Source organism: Thamnophis sirtalis, unplaced genomic scaffold (assembly GCF_051295495.1).
Source record: "Thamnophis sirtalis isolate CommonGarterSnake01/CBP01778 unplaced genomic scaffold, rThaSir2_p1.2 scaffold_11, whole genome shotgun sequence".
Classification (NCBI taxonomy): Eukaryota; Metazoa; Chordata; class Lepidosauria; order Squamata; family Natricidae; genus Thamnophis; species Thamnophis sirtalis.
In genome coordinates this window covers 31106404-31128649 of record NW_028261391.1, presented here as the reverse complement: position 1 = coordinate 31128649, position 22246 = coordinate 31106404, and the positions used below count along the sequence as shown (strand labels likewise).

The window sequence follows — 22246 nt, the reverse complement described above, 5'->3', positions numbered from 1 at the left end:
TTAACTTTATGAGACATTTAAATCAACTATCAGACTTTAACATGAAAAAAATTGAAGTACAACTTTTTGCAGAAATAAATAGAAGTGAATATTTTTGATTCTGGCCCCCAACTTATGAAAAGTTGCCCTATATAATGACAATTTCATTCCTTCATTTTTAGATGCTTTCTGAAACAATTCTGCTTTAGTGAACATTTTTAGATTAAGAATTCTGAGTGTATCTTTCCTTACATTTTATTCATGATTATTATGATTTGGTTTGTTTTTATTTGAAATGTAGTTTCGGTACCTGTTAAGAGAAAAGCAGAAGAAAATAAAGGAAACTAAAACTTACTCTTGAGCCTTTTTCAGGAAAGCACCGGCAAATGGAGCAATCTTCTCCACCACAATGTCCAATATATGAGCCCTAAAAAGAAATAGAAGATATTCCTGTTATCCCATTTCAGATCTGTTTACCAATGTCATATAAATGTATGACATATAAATTCCAGTATTTGGAAGCTTAGAAATGCTTAATCATCAATAAGGCTATTAAAAAACTTGTTTACAAACTATATATAAAAGAAATAATGGATAAAATACTGATTGATAAGATTATAGAATCACTAAACCTGTATGTGTGTATGTGTATACTGTATATGTATTATTTTATTTCACATTTTTGTACTGTATTAGATGTCTATATGTACACTCCCCCCCCCCACACACATGTGCCAAAAAAGCATCTAAAATTAACCCCAATGAGACTACCTTTAGACAGCTAAAGTTATGGAATGAATATTACAGATTTTTTATAAAAGAGCAAAAAGAAAAAAACCACAAAATCAGGAAATTAGCTAAGGGTGGTAATAGATTTTTTTTTAAGTTAAATCAAAACAGAAACGCACGCAAAATGATTTGCTCCTGGACAAGGCAAAAGAAATAGGAACCAATCAGTGAAGACCATGAAATTTAAGAAATTGCTTAATTTTAAGTAAAAGAGGATAAGTGTGAGACCTATAAAAGACACCAATCAGGATTCTGGGAATTGTCCTTGAAGTGCTGGGAAACAATTCCCTAGCCAAAACCGAAACAAAACAAATATCAAGATATTATTGGGAGCTTTGAAAGTTTTATAGGAAGAGATACATTTTGGAAAGATGTCGGTGTAATTTTTTTCTGATTTTAAACAAAAATGAATATACCAAGTCTAGAACAAAACTGCCAAAATGTTTCTTTAAGGAATCTTGTGCCATTAAAGCATTGAAGAAATATAATATAGAAAGTTGATACTGTGAGGTAATAATATTAAATGTGGCACTTTTATGCATGTAAGTTGATTCTTATATGCCATTGGAAAAGGGATTAACTTTTAAAAGACTTTTAGTCTTTTAGACAACCATAAAAATTTCAAGCAGATAAAATGGAATATTATCAGAGAATATGTTGGAGTTACGGTATCAGCGGCCTAAGTGACAATATAGTTTTTCATCCACATACTTATTAGTTAGAATATCTGCAATAAATATAATATTCATAAAATATGTGAACTAATCTACAAAATTGGCCATGAGTTCATATTTGTATCTCAGCCACACAACATGTAAACCAAAAATATGTGCATATTGGTGATATAATGCATCTTGCATTCTTGACTTTTGTCCCTCATTATAATTTTAACTCTATGCCTATTACTAAATAGGTTTATATTTTCATGGTGTTCTTTTATTTATTCATCCATTTATTTGTTTTATATATCAAATGTATATGGCTACCCGTTTCATGAAATGTGACTCTGGGCAATGTTCAACAATGACACAAAATGGTTTTTTTAAAGTTATTAAAAAGTTTTTAAAATAATAATAATAATCCTAAAGTGTGTAAGATATTATATGTTAGCAATCATAGAGAAGATCTCCATGATCTCCTGGGAGTCTCAGGCCTGATGACATATGAGCCAGTCCTTGAGTGACTTTTTTAAAGTATTTAATGATGGAGCCCTTCAGATTCTCTTCATAGTTTTCTCATTAAATGAACTGGCCGTTTTTTTCCTTATCAAAAATATTTCCAAAACATTTTGTTTTCTTGCTCTTTGGTCTGTATATGTGTTTACGCATACTTAGTTATGCAAAAAAAAAAAAAAGACATCTGGGTCATTTTATCTTGAGGCAAAATTCCAAGGGAAATATCAATCTATCTCTTGCTTTTTTGGCTGTTTAGATGCATATTTCTGAGGCACTATGACTGTTAAAAAGTTTCTGGGTGTCCCCCCCTCCCAACTAAAACATGTTTTATTATCATTCTAGGCAAACTATTTTTCAGTTTAACCTTGCACTGAAGATTAACACACTAGAATAGTCAAAACATAGATTAATCACAAAAATTTTGACTATTTTTCATTTAACGATTTACAGCTCCCCCCAAAGAAAACAGTGTGTTGTGGAATCATCAAATTCTTTGCAAGTGACCTTGGGTTCCTTAGAGGAAGGTGTGTAATAATAAATTACATTTTTGAGCTTCCTCTGCAAGAAATGTTTGGCCTATGTTCTACTTTCAGTTCACTTAAGATGCCACCAGCAGCTAAAATTTGGGTGAGAAGTTTCTCAAATGTGATGAGGTTTTGTGGCAATTTCTTATACTGATGAATAAGTGGGGAAAGGCTTCCTGAAGAGAGAAAGTTTGCTTAAATTATTATTTGCTACCTTATTACTTGCATCGATTTTGGGAAGTATATAAGCTATAGAAGTTCTTAGGTTTTCAAGTTGCAGATATTTTAAGCCTGAAACCATCCAAACTATGTAATTAGTATATGCTTTCTAAAAACAAATTTATGAATAGTTTGCCCACAACAATAATAGGGGCATTGCTTAGGATTAGCCTGTTTTGTAAGATTAATTTCATATTCAGACCAGATGCCTATGAGAGTTTTTTCTTAAATCCTAACTTCCAGTATGCTTCAGCTTCAATGCTATACTCTGTCCTGATGTTTAATTGTACAGAAAATCAGATATGATTTGCTAAATATGCTATTGAAGTAATTCTCATTTTAATTATATTCAAACGTTCATATTGAGCTTTGTAGCAAATGTTACTACTACTTAAAAATCCCACTATATTCAATACGTAAATGTAAATTTGCTAGCTAATTTGACTAATTATACTAAGGAATCTTTTCCAAGCAACTTTATGTTTCCCAATAGATATGCAAAATTATTTATTGGTTAAAGTTATTATTCAATTTTCATCAACACATACATTATCTCAGATATTTTATTGATTCAAAAATAATTTTGCAACATGCATGTGAATAAAAAGGAAGGGTTTTTTTATTTGTATCACTTACCCCAGAAGATGTATGGACTGAAGCAACAATTATAAGCCACCTAATTCACAGAAAGATACAAATTAAATTAGGATAATCAGCCTCAAATTGATATAAGAAAATCTTACTGCAAGGTTTTAAAAGAATTAGAAAAATGATTAGGGTTTTTTTCTTTATTTTTCTAGTAAAATAGTGGCTCGGTTTGCATATAGTTAAACTATACATAGTTTAAGATATCACAATTAAAGAGTGATTCTCTGTGTCAAACTTACTCAGCCACTGTGATTACTTTATATCATGTGAGTCTTTAAAATTGAGAAAATTAAAAAAATATAATAAAGCATATGATGGGATGTTAGACAAACATATCACCTTCTCTCAAGATATAAAATGAAAAGACTATAAGAGTGTGGATTTTATATCCTATGTATCATTTATTAATTCTTCATAGTTCCTTATGAACACTCACATATTTGCACAGTTAATACAGGTAGTCCCCAAATTATGACAACTGAGCCCAAAATATCTGATGCTAAGTAAATTAAGTGAATTTTGCCATGGTGACACAGTGGTTAGAATGCAGTATTGCAGACTAACTTTGCCCACTGCCAGGAGTTTGATTCTCACTGGCTTATGGAAACATGGGTAAATTAGAGAATTCCCTGTTTCATTAACCAACAAAATTAATATTTGTGCTTATATTTTGAATTTTGTCAGTATCTAGCAAATATAAGGGTAAATACCAGATGCAATCTATTTCAAGTAATACAATAAAATACAATACAATAGCAGAGTTGGAAGGGACCTTGGAGATCTTCTAGTCCAAACCCCTGCCTAGGCAGGAAACCCTATACCATTTCAGACAGATGGCTATCCAACATCTTCTTAAAGACTTCCAGTGTTGGGGCACTCACAACTTCTGGAGGCAAGCTGTTCCACTGATTAATTGTTTTAACTGTCAGGAAATTCTCCTCAGTTCTAAGTTGCTTCTCTCCTTGATTAGTTTCCACCCATTGCTTCTTGTTCTACCCTCAGGTGCCTTAGAGAATAGTTTGACTCCCTCTTCTTTGTGACAGCCCCTGAGATATTGGAACACTGCTATCATGTCTCCCATAGTCCTTCTTTTCATTAAACTAGACATACCCAGTTCCTGCAACCGTTCTTCATATGTTTTAGTCTCCAGTCCCCTAATCATCTTTGTTGCTCTTCTCTGCACTCTTTCTAGAGTCTCCACATCTTTTCTACATCATGGCGACCAAAACTGAATGCAGTATTCCAAGTGTGGCCTTACCAAGGCCTTATAAAGTGGTATTAACACTTCACATGATCTTGATTCTATCCCTCTGTTTATGTAGCCTAGAACTGTGTTGGCTTTTTTGGCAGCTGCTGCACACTGCTGGCTCATATTTAAATGGTTGTCCACTAGGACTCCAAGATCCCTTTCACAGTTACTACTGTTGAGCAAGGTACCACCTATACTGTACCTGTGCATTTCATTTTTCTTGCCTAAATGTAGAACCTTACTTTTTCCGCCATTGAATTTCATTTTATTAAGATAGTGCCCAATGTTCAAGTTTGTCAAGATCCTTCTGTATCTTGAGCCTATCTTCTGGACTGTTGGCTATTCCTGCCAGCTTGGTGTCATCTGCAAATCTGATGAGTTCCCCATTTAGTAGCACCAATCAGAAAAACCAGCAGACTGAGCCTGCTTCTGTTTTCTAATTTGAAAGTTATTGCTATAACTAGAAGAGAAAACTTACCATACACATGTAATCAATTTAATCCAATATAAGCAATTCATTATGGATGTCGTTTATATTAATATGTTTGAATCCAGGCCTTCAAAATTTTAATTTTTAATAACAAAGACTTGATCCCACTGCCGGTATAAAAACCACGTTTAACATTCTTCTTGGCTTTGTGATCTGCTGGGAAAGAAAGTATGACAAACTTTAATTTTATGCCCAAATGTTTTTAACTTTACATTTAAGTTGAGATATTTTGGAAATATTAGCAGCAAGGGTGGATTGCTGCCAGCATTACTGCCTGTTTGGTGCACGCAAAATGTGTGCACATTTGTACGTAAATAGGTCTGTGCATGTGCAAAACATTAAAAATGAAAAAAAGATTTTTTTTCAATGAAAATTGGTCTGTGTATGCACAGAACCTAAAATCAAGTGGGCAGCACCGCAGGAAAACTGGTTCAGGGGAGTGGCAGGCCTGGGTCGCTGTTGGTTCCAGCGACCCAGGCCATCAAACCACTACCGGTTTCAGCTGAACCGGTCCAAACCAATAAGAACCCACCACTGATTAGCAGACTCTTCTTAAGTGAAATACTAATGTAAATGTCCATTAACTTAGTCTTCTGTTGTCATGGAACAAATGCTCTTGCTTTCATTTATATATACACCACATGATTTCCCCATGTAATATTGTTTTCAAAAGCAAAAACATAATCAGATACACAATAATTCTCATTTTTTTAAAAAAAACATGCATGTCAGAAAAATCAATGTACATTTCAGACACCTAGAAACGTGCCTGTTAACCATGATAGGATTATTTACAGGCACCTGCAAATGTGTCTTTATTCCAGTTTGAAGTTTAGCTATGCCCTAATGAAGGAACCATCAAAGAACCTGACCCTAGGCCTCATTTAGGTCTCTACTCCAGAGCAGTGCAATAAAAGAAACTTGATTTATGAGAATTTAATTTAGTACCAAAATGTTTTTTTTTAAAAAATATCTAAGAACTTCTATTTGGGTGGACCAAGATGTCTTTTGTCATTTTTTAAAGAAGCAAGAGAATTCTTATGAGTGTTTGGAAGATTTCTTTCTAGAACTCCAGTCCTTAGAAAACTATTTTAATCCAAGTAGAAATATGGATGTAAACGTAAAGTTAATTTGTTTTGGCATTGTTTTCTAATTACATAGTTATCTTTTAAAAAATAGCTGAATACTAACTCTGGCACACCTAGTAGGAGTTTTGATTTTTCTTTGAATAACAAATTCCTTCCATATCACAATTCTAAACCAAAAAGAGAGATTTGAGGGTAACATAACATAACAGAAATAGTTGCAAAAATGTTTAGAATAAGGCCAAAAAAGTCTTACTCTTGTTTAGAGTCTGAATAGCTGAGATTCAAAAATGATTCTAGGATTTTCAAGTTTGAAACCCAGATGATTGCCTTTAATAAGGTTAGCATAGGGAAAATTCTTCATTCAGAACTTAGAATGCAACATGCTTTTATCACCTGTAATTTAGCATGCTGGCCTGGTTTAGCCATTATGCAGTAAAATATGAAGAATACTCGTTTTCTCACTAAAAAGTATAGTTAGCTGAACCATGTTTCACACAATATCTAAACCATACCAAAGTTTGCCAAACAAACAAACAAATTGAATATGTCTTTAAAATATTACTTGCTTCCCCCCCCCCCGCCCTCCAGAAGGGACATTAACTTGAGGAAACATAGACAGCATCTATAATGCTTAACTCTGACACTGTTAAGTGTGTCACATAATACCTCAAAAATCCATTTTAAGCCTATTCAATTTCAGTGTAATTAAACTTCTAAGCTACCTTGACAAGCTTTAAGCAAGTATTAAAAATGCATTCTCAGTCAACATAATTCTATAGTCTTAATAATAAATAGAAAGTAAGTGATAGTGACAGAGAAATCCTGAAACAATGTTGGAAGGGACATGGAAGTAATAGGCTAGTTTTCCGGAACTAACACCATCTTTTCTTGGATCAGTTAATGTAAAAAAGTCTTACAGACAAGGTAACAGAATCATTTTACTGCACCTGCTGTTATAAATCAATCTGATATGAGGAAATGACAGGGTAACTTAAGGCCAAAATATTTTACTCTACATGTATTAACATAAATTATGTACACCACATATACTAAAAAAAAATCTGCCATTTCCACCCTCTCTATAGTAAAAACAATTTGCCTTAATGGGTGAAAAAAATAATGTCCAAATATTTCTGCAAAAAATCATTTTGTCACAGCTTTGGATGCGAGCCCTAATGTGATTTTTAAAATTCTGAAATCCACAGATTTCCCACTAAAGATATATCTAAACAACAGTTTGCTTATTCCAAACCAAAAGTAGGGTTATTGCCCCTGGACTACAAAAAACTCAATAGTAGCAAAGAGATTCAGAACCTTCTAATTGATATAACAGCAAAAATCCAGACAGGGATGTACTGTGGCCTGGTATAAAGAAATGGCCACAATACAGCTCTGAAGCTCCCTTTTTCTGATACTCAGAATTTTCCATGACCCAGATAGTTGACAATTGATGGCAAATTACACCCCAATAAGCCTATTAGCCTTTCTTCCAGGAATATTTAGGGTTCAGCAAGGAACAAGGAGGGCATATGTTTAAATGGTTAGCTAGCAGCTTTGGGCTGTGCTAAACATACCAAGCCAGAGGAAATAAATCTTAAGGTATCTCCAGATTTGAGCCAAACAGGTCAAAGTTTGTGAGCACCATTCTCTTATCCCAAGATATCTGGCCACTATTCCAATTTATATCTAGTAGAAAGAAAAAGACCAGGAATTTCCCCCAGGTATACCCAGCACAGCCCAGCTCTGCCCTGCCAAGTTCCTATGGCATTGTTGCTATATCATGCAATGAAATACCAGCTCATCTTAAATTGTCCTTAGCTGCACCAGCATTAAAGAAGTATTTCCCCTTGTATTCCAATCTCTTCCAAGGGCAAATATCACCATGTGAATAGTTTGTTAGGCTTTGTCACTCATTACCTTGAAGGAAGAGCAGAAAGGCCCGAAGTAAATGAGGAGAGAGGCCCTAGAGGCAGGATAGGGATTTCCCACGGAAGAGCAAATGTCACCCTGCACACTTCTCTGCCAACTCGAAGACAGATGGATGCAAAGCTCTTCAACTTAGCAGCGGAAGGCAAACCTTCCGCTCCCTTCCTTAGAGGGCAGCCTTCCCGATCAGGCAATTCAGATGTGGTGGAACGCTGACCCCTGGACCGCGTTGTATTATGAGAGTTTGGGTCCCAACACATCGGATACTTGTTTCGGGATGCTACTTTCTCCTCCTTCCCCTCCATAACCCCACCTTCCTTTCCCCTTTGGGTCCCAACACATCGGATACTTGTTTCGGGATGCTACCTTCTCTCCCCCCCCCACAACCCCCCTTCCTTTCCTCGCCACGACGGGCTTACCTGACTTCTAGGAGACCAGCCCCTGAAGCTGCCGCTCGGTTTCCTCCTCTAAGGCAAAGTACTGCCGCTTCTACTCTTCTCTAATCTCCTCCCGCCACCCCAGGGGGGGAGGAGCTTTCCGTGGACCGTGCAGGGATGCGCCGGGTGGGTGGGTGAGTGAGTGAGTGACATCAGGACAGAGGCGAAGGGACCGCAGACCGGTGAGACTGGAAAGGAAAGTCAGGAGTGCCGCGTGGACATGGAGGGGCTCGTGCGCCCCAAAAGCTGGCACTTGGGGCTAGCCGTCATTTACATGCTGGCTTTGGGCGGCTGGGAGCAGGACGGCTTTCCTACTGCTGTTGCCGCAAAGGTGAGTGTTGTCAGTGATGCTGACCGGCTAAAGCGGCTTTCTGCCTGCGGAGTAACCCGAGGGAAAATAGCCGACCCACCTTCCCCATCTCCGTCTGGGCACTGTTTCTTTCAGCAGGACTCCAGTGTCTTTAACGGAAAGAAATGTCAGAGCAGCTTTGCCACCCGGGAGACGGTTTCATCTGCTGAAGTTATTCCTTGCTTATTTGTAGCGTTTTCTAGCCTGCTTTTTCCATTAGATAAAAACCAACCAGTGGGTACAATTCATTAGAAACTGTTAAGCGTAGTTTTAATCTGAATCTTTATCAGAAAGCAGGCAGGAAAGAAACAGATCGCAGTTCCCTGCTTTGCCTAAAAAAACCTTTGCCCAAGTCTAAGAGGCAGTAAAAAATTATTTTGAAACGAGAAGATGGCGCTAAGTTGATTGAGGCTTTTTTGCTTTCTGCATTGGTGACTTAAAATTGTACCCGCTGCTGTTCTCTCAAGTCAGTTGCCTTTTCTTCACCCCCCCTTTACATTTGGTAACATGTGACTCGCTTCAATAAGAACTGTCTTCTCTGGAGGTGTTTTGCTTCAGCGCACCTGTCTTGCTGTCATATGAATTGCGTTGTGCAGGCAAATCTGGGAAGATATGAAAGGCAGCCTACAGCATGTAGCAGACAGTTTTCAAAAAGCTAAACATGAAGCCCAAAGCATCACTTTTGTTTTCTTCCTCTTGGAAAGTATTACCTATTTGCCACCAAAAAAAAAAGTATAAACAGGAGAATGATCCCTGAAATGCTCATTAGCACAACCTTTTCTGGACACAACAGAATGCAGAGTTCTAGAAGACTTGTTTTGTGATTAGCAGTGATAAAAAGATTTAAAAAGCATTCAAATTGCAGGCAAAGGCAAATGTGAGCATGTTTGGTATCTCTTGAAAATTGATGAACAAATAATGTAGTGGGGGGAGCCTTTTAGAAACAACTGTTCAATAAAAGAAGAAAGCAATTATTGTTATAGAAAAATAATGACAGATGATCTATAATTTTATCTTGTCCCAGAGATGATAAATGCTTGGATGAAAGTGCATACAAAGGTTATTTGCTTAAGATCTTCTTCCTCCTCCTTCCCCTTCCTCCTCCCCCTCCCTCCTTCTCTTCCTCTTCTTTTCCTTTTTCCTTTTTCTTCCTCCTCCTCTTCCTCCTCCTTCTCCTCTCTCTCTCTGTCTCTCTCTCTCCTATTTAATCTAGCGATCTCAAGGGGGCAGACTTAATCTAATATTTTTGCCTCCTATTTTCCTCCAAAAAAGCAACCATATGAGATGGGCTTGGTTGAGAGAGAATGACTAGCCCAATCATCTAGTCATTCTAAATGTATATGTTCTTTTGTGCTCTCATTTTAAAGAAAAACTCATTCAGCAGTTACTTCCTTCCTTAGCTAGTACTTCCTTAACTGTATATTTGATTATATTAAACGGTTTGTACATTTACTGATTTTGACATATGTTTGGTACCATTGCACAGAAATCCCAATTAAGATAAATAGTTACTAGTTGTTAAATTGTGGGTTTAATTATGTTAATCAGAACTAAAGCCAATTAGAATTCAATAGGATTTATAGAAAGATGTTGAAAAATCATATGCTGTTCTTTATCACTTGAGAAATACCCAGTGCTATGTTGTAATCCATATTATATTCAGCATAAAGTTTGAGAGGAATTTAGTTATAAAAACATGAAACAGCTTCATGCTTCTTAAAGCATTTCAATACAATACAATAGCAGAGTTGGAAGGGACCTTGGAGGTCTTCTAGTCCAACCCCCTGCCTAGGCAGGAAACCCTACAGCACTTCACACAAATGGTTATCCAATATCTTATTAAAAACTTCCAGTGTTGGGGCATTCACAACTTCTGGAGGCAAGCTGTTGCACTGATTAATTGTTCTGTCAGGAAATTTCTCCTCAGTTCTAAGTTGCTTCTCTCCTTGATTAGTTTCCACCCATTGCTTCTTGTTCTACCTTCAGGTACCTTGGGAAATAGTTTGACTCCCTCTTCTTTGTGACAACCCCTGAGATATTGGAACACTGCTATCATGTCTCCCCTAGTCCTTCTTTCTATTAAACTAGACATACCCAGTTCCTGCAACTGTTCTTCATATAGTTTAGTCACCAGTCCCCTAATCATCTTTGTTGCTCTTCTCTGCACTCTACAATACTATTGTATTGTATTATCTGGTTTTTATACCTAAGGGAAGCCTAGAACTCACATTGTCCTAGTTTCTAGGCCAGCACCTTAACTACTACACCAGACTGTGCATTCATGTATCACATTGTCAAAGTTTATTTTAGCCATGTTTTATCAACCAATGCATAATTGGCAAAGTTTTCGCAGTATGCTAAATTAAAATAAGATATAATATATCATGATTTAGAATAATGTGTGGATCCAATCTCTCAAATTGCTCTATTTCTTTAACACAGAATCTCATAAAAATCTGGTGAAGTACAATTTTTCATAGCAAATGGCTTCAAAATCACCTATCACTAAATATTTCAGCAAACAATTATATTGTTTCGGTTGAGTAACTAGTCTACATAATTATCTGATAAACAAAATAAACCAAAAGCCTTCCCATGCTGGAATGTGGGTGGTCCCTAACATTTTTGAATTTTACGACTATTATTTGCATTTTTACCAATTATCTAACTACAGTTTCTCTTCCGTAAGCAGCAATAACATCCTCCCAACTGTTTGGCAGCTGTTGCATCCTGAACACAGATTTTTTTGCTGCCTAGTCAAACTTTTTTCTCAAATGGTCTTCAGCTTTCATTTATCTGACATACACAGCTAAGAAGCAGATACTTATTGTCTTGAAATGTATCATGACAATATTTACAACCTTAGAATTTAGTGAAAATGTATGAAGAAAAGTATGAAGAGGAGAGTATCTTCAGGGCCTTATCACAGCCTCCAACATTCTGTTTTCAACACTAGCCTCTTCCTAGGCAGTATCTAAATACATCTACTTAACAGTGCCCCCCCCCCCCAAATGTGATACTTATAAGTGATATTACAGAATTGCAAAACATGTTTGTAGGGTTGCACTATAATTCACTATTTTCCTGCATTGTTCTGCTCATCTTCAAGAAATATATAATAGCAATCTTTTCTTATTGGCAATGCCAGTCAATAGCTCCATCTTCTATGTATTTGTCTCCCTTTAAATCAGTGTTTCTCAACCTTGGCAACTTGAAGACGTCTGGACTTCAACTCCCAGAATTCAAATGCTGGCTGGGGAATTCTGGGAGTTGAAGTCCAGACGTCTTCAAGTTGCCAAGGTTGAGAAACACTGCTTTAAATTATCTAAGAATTGTTACTTTTGCAATAAAGAATCATACCTGATCATGATTTATGGACTATGCTGACCCACTAAATTAAGCCTGCATATGTTTTTTTCTCTTTCTCTTTCTCTTTCTCTTTCTCTTTCTCTCCCTCCCTCCCTCCCTTCACTCACCCAACCATCCACCCACTGTGTGTCCGTGTGTGTGTGTGTGTGTCCGTCCGTGTGTGTGTGTGTAGGCTTTGCGTTCTTGTTCTTTGGATGTAATTAAAATGTGAGGTACAGTAACCAACTTGAAATTGGGACGCATGCTGTAGAGAGATTTCTCAGACATCTAAATGACATGTGATATTATGACATTGTGCAGATGGGTGAGGCTGGCTAGCTGCCTCTCTCTCTGCCCTCTTCTTTTTCCTTCCTTCTTTTAAAGTTTTCTGTGGCTGTTCTTTCTTCTCTTTTAAGTTGTATGAGCTTGTATAAAGGCTTATCACACCTTATTCTTTAGAATTCTTACAATATGGGGAAAATTACACCACACCTTTTTAGAGAATAACTAAGTCCATCATTTATACTTATAGGGCAAGTATTGTCCACAGCTTCTTTATAAGGGACTGCTACTGCCCACAAGGGAAACCCGAGGTCCCTGGGTTTAAGATTAAATTTGCCTGGCATGAAAGCTGAACAGTAACAAAAAGGTTTCTATTTCTCTTCTTGCAAACAATTCTCAGCTTCTTGAAATACTGTAAATGATTCTGCATTATCTGAAAAAAGATAATGCTTGAATATCAGGCTTTCTTTCAGAACGTTTGAAATTGTGCTCCTTACTACTGCTTCCAAATTATGTGCTTGTACATTGGCCTAGAAGAATCCATTACTTTCCCTTCTTATAGCACAAGTAAAAAACAGACCTAAACATTTGAAAGTTTAAGAAGATATTCTAGAAATGTATAGCTTTTCTATGCATCAGTTCTTTATACTCTCTTCTTTGTAGCAATGTTGAGTTAATCATCCCTTATTTTTCACAGTACTTTGTGTTCCCAACTTTTGTTCTTCTCCTTTTCCCCAAATGCACATATTTCATAATGCAGGGTTGGCAATAAAAATCTAGGGATTTTTATTTATTTGCCTTCTCCTGCACTTTTGGATTTTTCTCTAGGCCTGAATGTGGAATAAGATAGTAATTGGCTGCCGATGTCACATAAAATAAACTGATGGAATTTTGATTTCTCCATCAAGGTTGCCACTTCGGTCATTTTGATCATACCCTGCGGATGCTCTGGTAGTAACACAGGTTATTATGAAATTAACTGATGTGGTTAGACAACCTGCTCCAATCAGTAGTTGCCATATTCCTGCCCACTGACTATATTTTATAGTTTGATCAACTCCTACAAACAGTCTCATTTGTTAATTTTATTTTCTGACCTTTTCATACTACCAGCTGCCAACACATATGTGTGTTCTTTGGGAGAAAAATGAGATGGTAGACTTTTGAAATGCACATTGATAACAACTAGGTTGGGAAAATTAAGCAACAGTATTAAATAGATTGTATCCTGTGTCCATTTTTCATATTCATTCAGCAAACCAGGAACAAAAAAAAACAAAACCCTTGGACATTTATTCATAGGTATTTACACAGAACTCACTCTCTATATTATCAAACCTCTTGTGTTTATCTATTGGTTAATTATCTGATAAAGGAAAGTATTTGTTTGTAAGCCCCCAATTAGCCCAAATGGGGCACTATAACCAGTGACGTGCGGTGAGCTTCATGGCCAGTGAGACAAGTGTGAAAGCTCCGCTGAAGCCCCGATGCCGCATCCGCCATAGAGCAGGATCAGGACCCGCTCTATGGCGGACGGCGCTGGGATTTTAAAGTCCTGCCGCGGGGGCCCTGCCGCCACTTTAAAGCCCTGCCGCCGGGGCCTGAGCGGCCATGATTCCCTCCTCCCCAGCCAGCCAGCCCACCCAGCCCATTCCTCCCCCGGTGCGGCAAGCTCCAACGGGCTGGACACGGGTGTGAGGGGCCTGGCAAAAGAAAGCAAGTGCCAGCCCGCCACCGCTGTGTCTAACAGGCCAGGCGTCTCGCATTTATGGTGGACATAAACACGAGATGCCTGGCCTGTTCGACACAGTGGCGAGAACGTCCCTGACGCTGCCACGCTCCGCCATCACGCCCTCCCACCTCCTCCGACCCCACAATTAAATTACAATCATTTTGAATCCCCCCCTCCCTCCGTCCGATCCACATACCTTTTCCAGCTGTGGATTTCAACTCTCCTCTTGTCCACCCGCCATGATGAAAATGTAAAAAATTAAATAAAAAAGCAACTTACTTAGGCAAGGCATGATTTGCTGCTCCCAGATCAGGAGGCAGGAGAATCACGTGCCTCCTTTGCATAAGGAATTTTTTGCCTTTTAACCCTTGCTTAACTCTGAGCAAAGGTTAAAAGGCAAAAAAATCCTTATGCAAAGGAGGCCCATAGTTCTTTCGCCTCCCCGTACAGTTAGCACTAAGCAGACTCAGAGTCACTGTGACTCTGGAGTCTGGCAGCAACTACCTTAGCCTTTTTAATTATTTTAAAATTTCTTTTCTTTTTCTCATGACACTGATGAGGCCCCACTTCCCCTGCCTCCCCTGACTGCACATCCCTGACTATAACATAATAATTTTTGAATATTTTTTTTCAAATCCACTAGCTTAAAGAATGCATAAAAATCTGGACTTAAACCAGACTGAAATTGAAATTTCCATGAAGTTCAGGTCAATTTTATTTGCAAAATGATAGATATTGCAGTGGTCACATGATCATGCTTTCCAATGCTCCCTACCAGTTTCTCTCAAGCAAAATTCATGGTGAAGCCAACAAGAAATCAGAAGTCAATCCTTCCCAAAACAATTCAGTAAATTTCATGTTGATTCTGGCCACATCAGACTGCATTATCTTTCTCTCAAAAGATGACTCCACGGGACACAGGTTGTCTAGTTGACTCTAAAGTTTCTGAGAATTTCATTAAGTTAGAATTTCTCATTTCCTTTTTGATAAAGCAAGTTTTGTGACTTTGTTTCATTTCTTGATGACATTATCTTTTGAACACCATCTGTCAGCTGTGACCAGGGGGGCATTTGCCCAGGTTCGCCTGGTGCACCAGTTGCACCCCTACCTGAACCGGGAGGCTCTCACAACAGTCACCCGTGCCCTTGTGACCTCTAGGCTGGAGTACTGCAATGTGCTCTACATGGGGCTGCCCTTGAAGAGTATTCGGAGACTTCAGCTAGTCCAGAATGCGGCCGCGCGAGCGATTGTGTGTGCACCTCGCTTCACCCACATAACACCTATCCTCCGCGAGCTGCACTGGCTACCGGTCGATCTCGGGTACGCTTCAAGGTGCTACTTGTCACCTACAAAGCCCTTCATGGTAGTGGATCTGGGTACTTGAGAGACCGCCTACTGCCAATTACCTCCACCCGACCAATTAGATCCCATAGATTAGGCCTCCTCCGAGTCCCATCTGCCGGTCGATGTCGACTGGCAACTACGCGGAGGAGAGCCTTCTCGGTGGCAGCTCCAACCCTATGGAACGATCTCCCCGTGGAGATTCGTACCCTCACCACCCTCCAGACCTTCCGCACAGCCCTTAAAATCTGGCTATCCCGTCAGGCCTGGGGTTAAAGACTGTAACCCACCCGAATAGTATGAATGTTGTGCTTTTAATGATGTACTGTCTTATGTGTTAATTGTTTGTTTCCCCCCCCTTCGAGTTGTAAGCCGCCCTGAGTCCCCCCAGGGAAAAGGGTGGCATATAAATAAATTACTCTAAACTCTAAAATCTACTCTAATTATTAATGCTAATGTAATCAAATAAATTACATAATTTCAATGGCATTAAAACATGGCATTGAAATGCTTCTAGCAAACCTGTTCAGCTTATTCCTGCCTCAAATCACTTTGTATGTTGCTTTGTGTACATTTTCCCCCTAAATGGTGATTCCTGGCCTCAGAGTTCTGTATTCCTGCTCACAACTGGGACCATTCCTAGGCCAGTTGCTTGAATTTATCCGGCCTCAAGAGTTTGGAAACAGAGAAAAGTTTTCACTCTTGTCGATTTTAAGAGTCACAATAGAAATTCTTCTTAGTGAATAGAAATTCTTCTTAATGCTTTATAAGATTTGTTTGATTTCAGATTAGTATGTTGTATGGACAAAGTTTTTATAGTTTGGAAATCATTCTCTATCATTTTGTAGATTTATACAATATATGTTTTATATGTTTTTCTACTGTGACAAAGCAATGCACAATGTGTGTTAAGACAATATATAAGACACTACAAAACAACATCAGAATACAAAATCAATGTTGCAAATATATTTAATAATCATATTAATAGCACTAAAGTGCAGTCTCTCATTCTTGTATCACAGATGGTCTCTGGAAGAGCCAGATTTTATGTTGTTGTTAATTGTGTGTGACCCATCACGATCCCATAGACAATGTTCCTCCAGACCTTCCTGTCTGCTACCATCCTCTGGAGTCCATTTAAGCTCACACCTACTGCTTCAGTGACTCCATCCAGCTACCTCTTCTCTGTCATCACCTTGTACTTTTGTCCTCAATCTTTTCCAGTATTAGGCTTTTCTCCAGTGAGTCCTTCCTTCTCATTAGGTAGCCAAAGTACTTGAATTCCATCTTCAGGATCTGGCCTTCTAAAAGGCAGTCAGGATTGATCTCCTCTAGGACTGACCAGTTTGATCGCCTTCAGTCCAAGGGACTCGCAGGAGTCTTCTCCAGCACCATAGTTCAAAGGCCGCAGTTCTTTGGTGCTCAGCCTTTCTTATGGTTCAGATTTTCTGCAGCTTTCTAAATGGCAGAAATGAGAGCATGATCTTATAACCAAGTAGTGTGTTCAGTTATAGGGAAGCTGTTGTAGAAAATGATCACCTCTCGGTATCCCTCTCTCATACCTCAAGAGGGATGCAGGTAATTCTTGGGTGAGGAAATTCTGCTTGGAGTAAGAAGCTTTAAAGGTAATCAAGCCTCAAGACATATGTGATATTAAAGGTGATGATCAGCACTTGAAATACATTTGTTAATTCTGGTATTCAACACTATAAATTTTCATACTGTTGATTTCATTGGATTCAATTGAATTACATTTTAATTTGTATCATCATCCAATGATCTGCAGATCTGATTTTTTACATATATTGCTATTATTCACTGTATTGTATTTTGTTCCATCTTGTGTGCTGTTGAGTCTTCAAGCATTCTGTAACCTCCTGTTAAAATACCATTATGTACTGGAACATGAGTCACGGTGGGGCAGTGATTAGAATGCACTACTACAGCCTAATTCTGCTTCCTGCCAGCTGCCTGCAATTTGGCAGTTCAAATCTCACCAGGCTCAATGTTGACTCAGCCTTCAACCCTTTGGAGGTCAGGAAAATGAGGACCTACAACGGTGATGGCCAAACTATGACACGCGTACCACTGGTGGCATGCGAAGCCACTTCTGAGAGCATGTGAGGCATTGCCTTGGCAGCTCCAGTGCATTGGCCAGCTGATTTTCGGCCTTGATTTTTGCCCATTTTTCACCCTCCGGAGACTTTCCTGAGGGCGAAAAATGGCACAACACACAAACTGGAACTTTGGGAATGGACTTCCAGTTTGCACGTTGAGCTGTTTTTTCGCCCTTCAGAGGCTTTAGGGAAGCCTCCTGAAGCCTCCAGAGAGAGAAAAACGTCCCAGTGGGCAAACCGGAAGTCTGAATTTCTGGTTTGTGTGTTGGGCCATTTTTTGCCCCACCCAGGCTCCTAAAAAGTCAGATTTAACTGATGACTAAATGTATGTCTCGAGTTCTCTATGTTTTAGCAAAATATGCTCTCAAAGTAGAAAGCCACACAATTCCTGCTTGTATCATCCCCTTCCTCCACCCATCCAGATTTTTTTTAATGTGTTATAAGATCATGATTATACCTTACTGAATCTTTTATTCATGAGGATACAGAAAGTATTAAGATGTTTCCCTGAAACAGAGAACCTACATTATTCAAATAGTCCAAGATATCCTGCTGATTAAGGGGGTAAAAAATACCTGGGAACTGCAGGTTTTTGGCAGGTATGTAGTTCAAAGTGATCTGATTACAGAATATTTGTATTTCTAGCTGCCAAAACAAGTTCATGAAGTTTACCTTTGAAACAAGGAGAGCCGGGGGCGGGGGAGGAATCAAACCACATGTAAGATAGAAAGATGGACTGTGAAAATTCAGTAGCTTCTTCTCATTCTTTGCTAGATAATATTTATTGAAGACTCTAGTAACCCATTGCAGCACAAATCCTGAGCCTGAAGAAAAAAGGACCATTTGTGGAAATGATTAACTCACCATCCTAGAAACCAGGAGACTGAGTTCTACCTTAGACATGAATCCAACTGAGTGATCTTAGCCAGTCACTGTCTCTTATCCTCAGAATCAATTAATGGCAAACTACTTCTGAAAAACCTTGCCAAGAAAACTGCAAGGACCAATCCAAGCAGTTAAAAAAATTACATTGATGATATACACACCAAAGACGAATTCCTTGTGTGTCCAATCACACTTGGCCAATGAAGAATTCTATTCTATTCTATTCACATACTTTAAAGATTGGAAGTCCTACAGGTCTGACATACTTTTTAAATCTTTCAACCAATTTTATTCTGCTGTAATAAAAGAACAAGAAATGTGTGCCCCTTTGTTCATGTCCCCCCTATAGATAATATGAGGGGAAATTGACTTCTTTTGAAATCCTACACTTGCTAAAAGTGAATGTGATGAGTTACAATCTTTTACAACTTAGCCAAATTGAAAATGTGCTCAGAACCAAGATTCTGCCTGTAGATTGGATTGCCTATCTCTGCATAGCTATAGTTTCTGCTGGAACACAAACATTCTCCAAACTGCAAAAAACAAACTTAAACTTTTGTAATTAAACAACAATGTTAATATATTTAATACTTATTACATGTTTAGCTCCTACCCTGCTCCCTAGGAATCTCAAGGTAATGTTATTAGGGCTTTTCTTTCAGCAGCTTAATAGTTATCTTTCTATGCACAACAGTGGTGGGATTCAACATTTTTTACTACTGGTTCTGTGGGCGTGGCTTGGTGGGTGTGGCATGGCTTGGTGGGCATGGCAGGGGTAGGATACTGTAAAATCTCCATTCCATCCTGATCAGTTGGGACTCGGGAGGCAGAGAATAGATGGGGGCAGGCCAGAGGTGGTATTTACCAGTTCTCCGAACCACTCAAAATTTCTGCTACCGGTTCTCCAGAACTGGTCAGAACCTGCTGAATACCATCTCTGATGCACAACAATGAGATGATGGTTCAAGGCAGCCTTTGAAACCTTCAGAGAATATTTAAATTTAAACATTTTAGTAGGGTTGCTTTGCTTCCTCTAAGAGGCTTTGTGAAGCACCACTTTAGAATGTTTTGCATTGTCCTGTATAAAGTTAGATTTATACATGCTTACTGTTTAGTAGAACATTGGAGCTTAAAGAGCATTAGTTCTAAAGAAATGTATAGAACATTTCTATTCTTATTTAACAGCTGAAAGAAAGAAAAAAGTTGCAGGCTCTGTGCCTTTGCTATAATTTTCTATTCAGTACAAAGCAATTGGAGTGATTCTAGCTACTGGTTTGCAGGTGCTACCTTTGAGTTATATCTGGAGCTTTTTAGAAATGCATCAATTTTATAATTTTTAATTTATGAATATAGGTTTAATTAGTTAGACTGCATGCAAATCACTTGTATAGCTATGCCTAGCTGAGAAGATTGTTTTGTCTGCCAGTTGGGTTAAGTGACCCCTTATCTTGAGTGGCTTTCAAAGCAAAGTTTATCACAAGAAGTATGTGCTTTAGAAAATATTTGTTTCTCACACACAAATTCTTTAGACTTACAGGAATGGGCAGGTTGTGGCATCTGGAAGTTGCTAAATATCTGGTCTCACGTGTCCCTGTAGAACAACTAATGATGCTGGGAGTTAGAATTCAGTAAAATATCTATCCCTTCTTTAACAGACAAAGACCCCTGAAAAAGTTCGTTATAATTGCAATATAAGAGAGATATCATTGTAATTATTACCTTTCCCCCCAATTCTCCCCCACCCCTGGAAGTCAGGGTCAATGTGCCCAGCACACCTGCCCTTTATCTTTCAAGCTCTACATATTAGATTAAGCCAAGAACAAATTCATTTTGCCAAAGTATGAAAGGCATTTAATTTGAATGTGAATTTTGTTCCAGAGACTGAATTTTGTTTTACTGATTCAATCACCTGATTTATATTTCCCTTGCATTTTATTTTATTTTGCTCTTGGCAACTTTGAACTCTATTAGGGCAAAAATGTTATAAAGATTGATCAAAATCAATCAATTGAATAAGCAGATTGAATGAGCCGTACACAAGATGTTTTTTGAGGAACTTATCATAGATATACTAGGAAACTATGCCAAGTGCAATTGCAAATTCTCTCTAAGCATGTCCAAACTATTTTCAGAAAGGCAGAAAGCAGACCTATCTGTGTGGCTCTGGCTAGGTAGCTAGCTGTTGCTGACTATCTTTGCTGTTGCCTATTAAAATGAAAATGGGAGGGAAAAGAAAGAGTGCCGGAGATGAGAATTGGACAACTGATTACATTGTGCAGGTTTACAGATATGTCTTCTTGCTAGTCCGATAATGTGAGGCCTCTGTAGCTCAACAGAAGACTATGTTTCTAATATTATAGTCAGTTTCTTTGCATAAATTATTCCTGTATTGGTTATATTGTTAAGGTATCAGCCTTCTCCAGATTGTGATCCTTTTGATGTGTTGGAGCATGCAAACTAAATCTAGTTTAATATAATGAAAAGCATCAAGTTGAAGAATTCTGTTATATTCTGCTTGTCTCAGCAGATAGCAGCTGCCTGACTTGACCTGAATGCTAATCAAGGGCAGGCCTGACTGGGTGATTTCCAGGGAATACCAGGACTTTAGACTTCATTAGAGAAGCACTAGCTTTCATGGACACATTTTTTTTTCTCTTCCTTTTTGCTTAAGAAAAACTTTCCTGGGCTAGCAGAACAAAGTAAAGATGAAGTCCATGTTCATGGCTAAGCAAGATCAACAAACAAACCAAACATTGGCTATCAGATGTTCTAACGATCTATTGTTGAAGGTGTTAAACTCGAGGCATTCAAGGCTCACTGCAGACCATCAGAGAGGGACTTATCTGGGCTACATTGTTTTAATGGTAATTAGGTGCCAACAAAGCAATGGTGGGCTTGTATCGGTGTTACTACTGGTTCGCTCATGTGCATGCATGCTCTCTCGTGTGTGCGATGCTTCTGCGCATGTGCAGAAGCATTCAGGTGGGTGGGCAGAGTCTCCTGCCACCGCCACTACCAGTTCGGCTGAACTAGGCTGAACTGGGAACAACCCACATCTGCAACGAAGAATTAGAGTTTTATGTATGTCCTTACTGCTATGCCTAAATTAGTAACTGATATGATAGAATTTTTCATTTTTCATTTCTTCTAAGGCAGAAAAAATGGAGGAAAAAACATAAAAAAGGAAACAAGAAAATCTTATATTTTATAGATATGTCCCATCATATATTTTACATTTTTGTCAGCTAGCAAGGAATAAAGACATGATAGGATTTTGTTTTTGTTAATATTTACTTTCACAAATCTCAACTGGTTAATTGTCTTCACCAATCTGACACTCCACTTTCACAAATCTTTAAAGAACCTAATTAATATTACAATATTATTTTTAAAAAATATTTTTATTGAATATATTTCATCATCTACACCACATTTTCAATCTTTTACAGTGCTCCAGTATTGGTATCTCTCACAATTACATAGCGGTTATTTCATTATTCTTGTTTTCCAATTATATACATTGCTCCTCTATATATTATATATATTATATCAATATTCATATGTGTATATATTACCTTATAGCTTAAAATTATATCAATATTCATATATATATATGAATATTGATATAATTTTAAGCTATAAGGTAATATATACACATATGAATA

At 37.9% G+C, this 22246-nt stretch overlaps 2 protein-coding genes across 2 annotated transcripts in view; one reads left to right on the top strand and one right to left on the bottom strand.

Moving 5' to 3' along the window:
• COL4A4 (collagen type IV alpha 4 chain) overlaps positions 1 to 5218 on the bottom strand; it is a 73974-nt gene extending 68756 nt beyond the window's left edge. Inside the window, exons 1-3 of the mRNA XM_087726075.1 lie at positions 5062 to 5218; positions 3323 to 3362; positions 335 to 406 (exon numbers count right to left, since the gene is read on the bottom strand). Coding sequence (XP_087582201.1) covers positions 335 to 406; positions 3323 to 3362; positions 5062 to 5102 — 153 coding nt within the window. The 5' untranslated portion in view covers positions 5103 to 5218. The remainder of the gene's footprint in view (positions 1 to 334; positions 407 to 3322; positions 3363 to 5061) is intronic.
• A 3472-nt stretch (positions 5219 to 8690) lies between these two features.
• COL4A3 (collagen type IV alpha 3 chain) overlaps positions 8691 to 22246 on the top strand; it is a 75282-nt gene continuing 61726 nt past the window's right edge. The window contains exon 1 of the mRNA XM_087725464.1: positions 8691 to 8855. Coding sequence (XP_087581590.1) covers positions 8745 to 8855 — 111 coding nt within the window. The 5' untranslated portion in view covers positions 8691 to 8744. The remainder of the gene's footprint in view (positions 8856 to 22246) is intronic.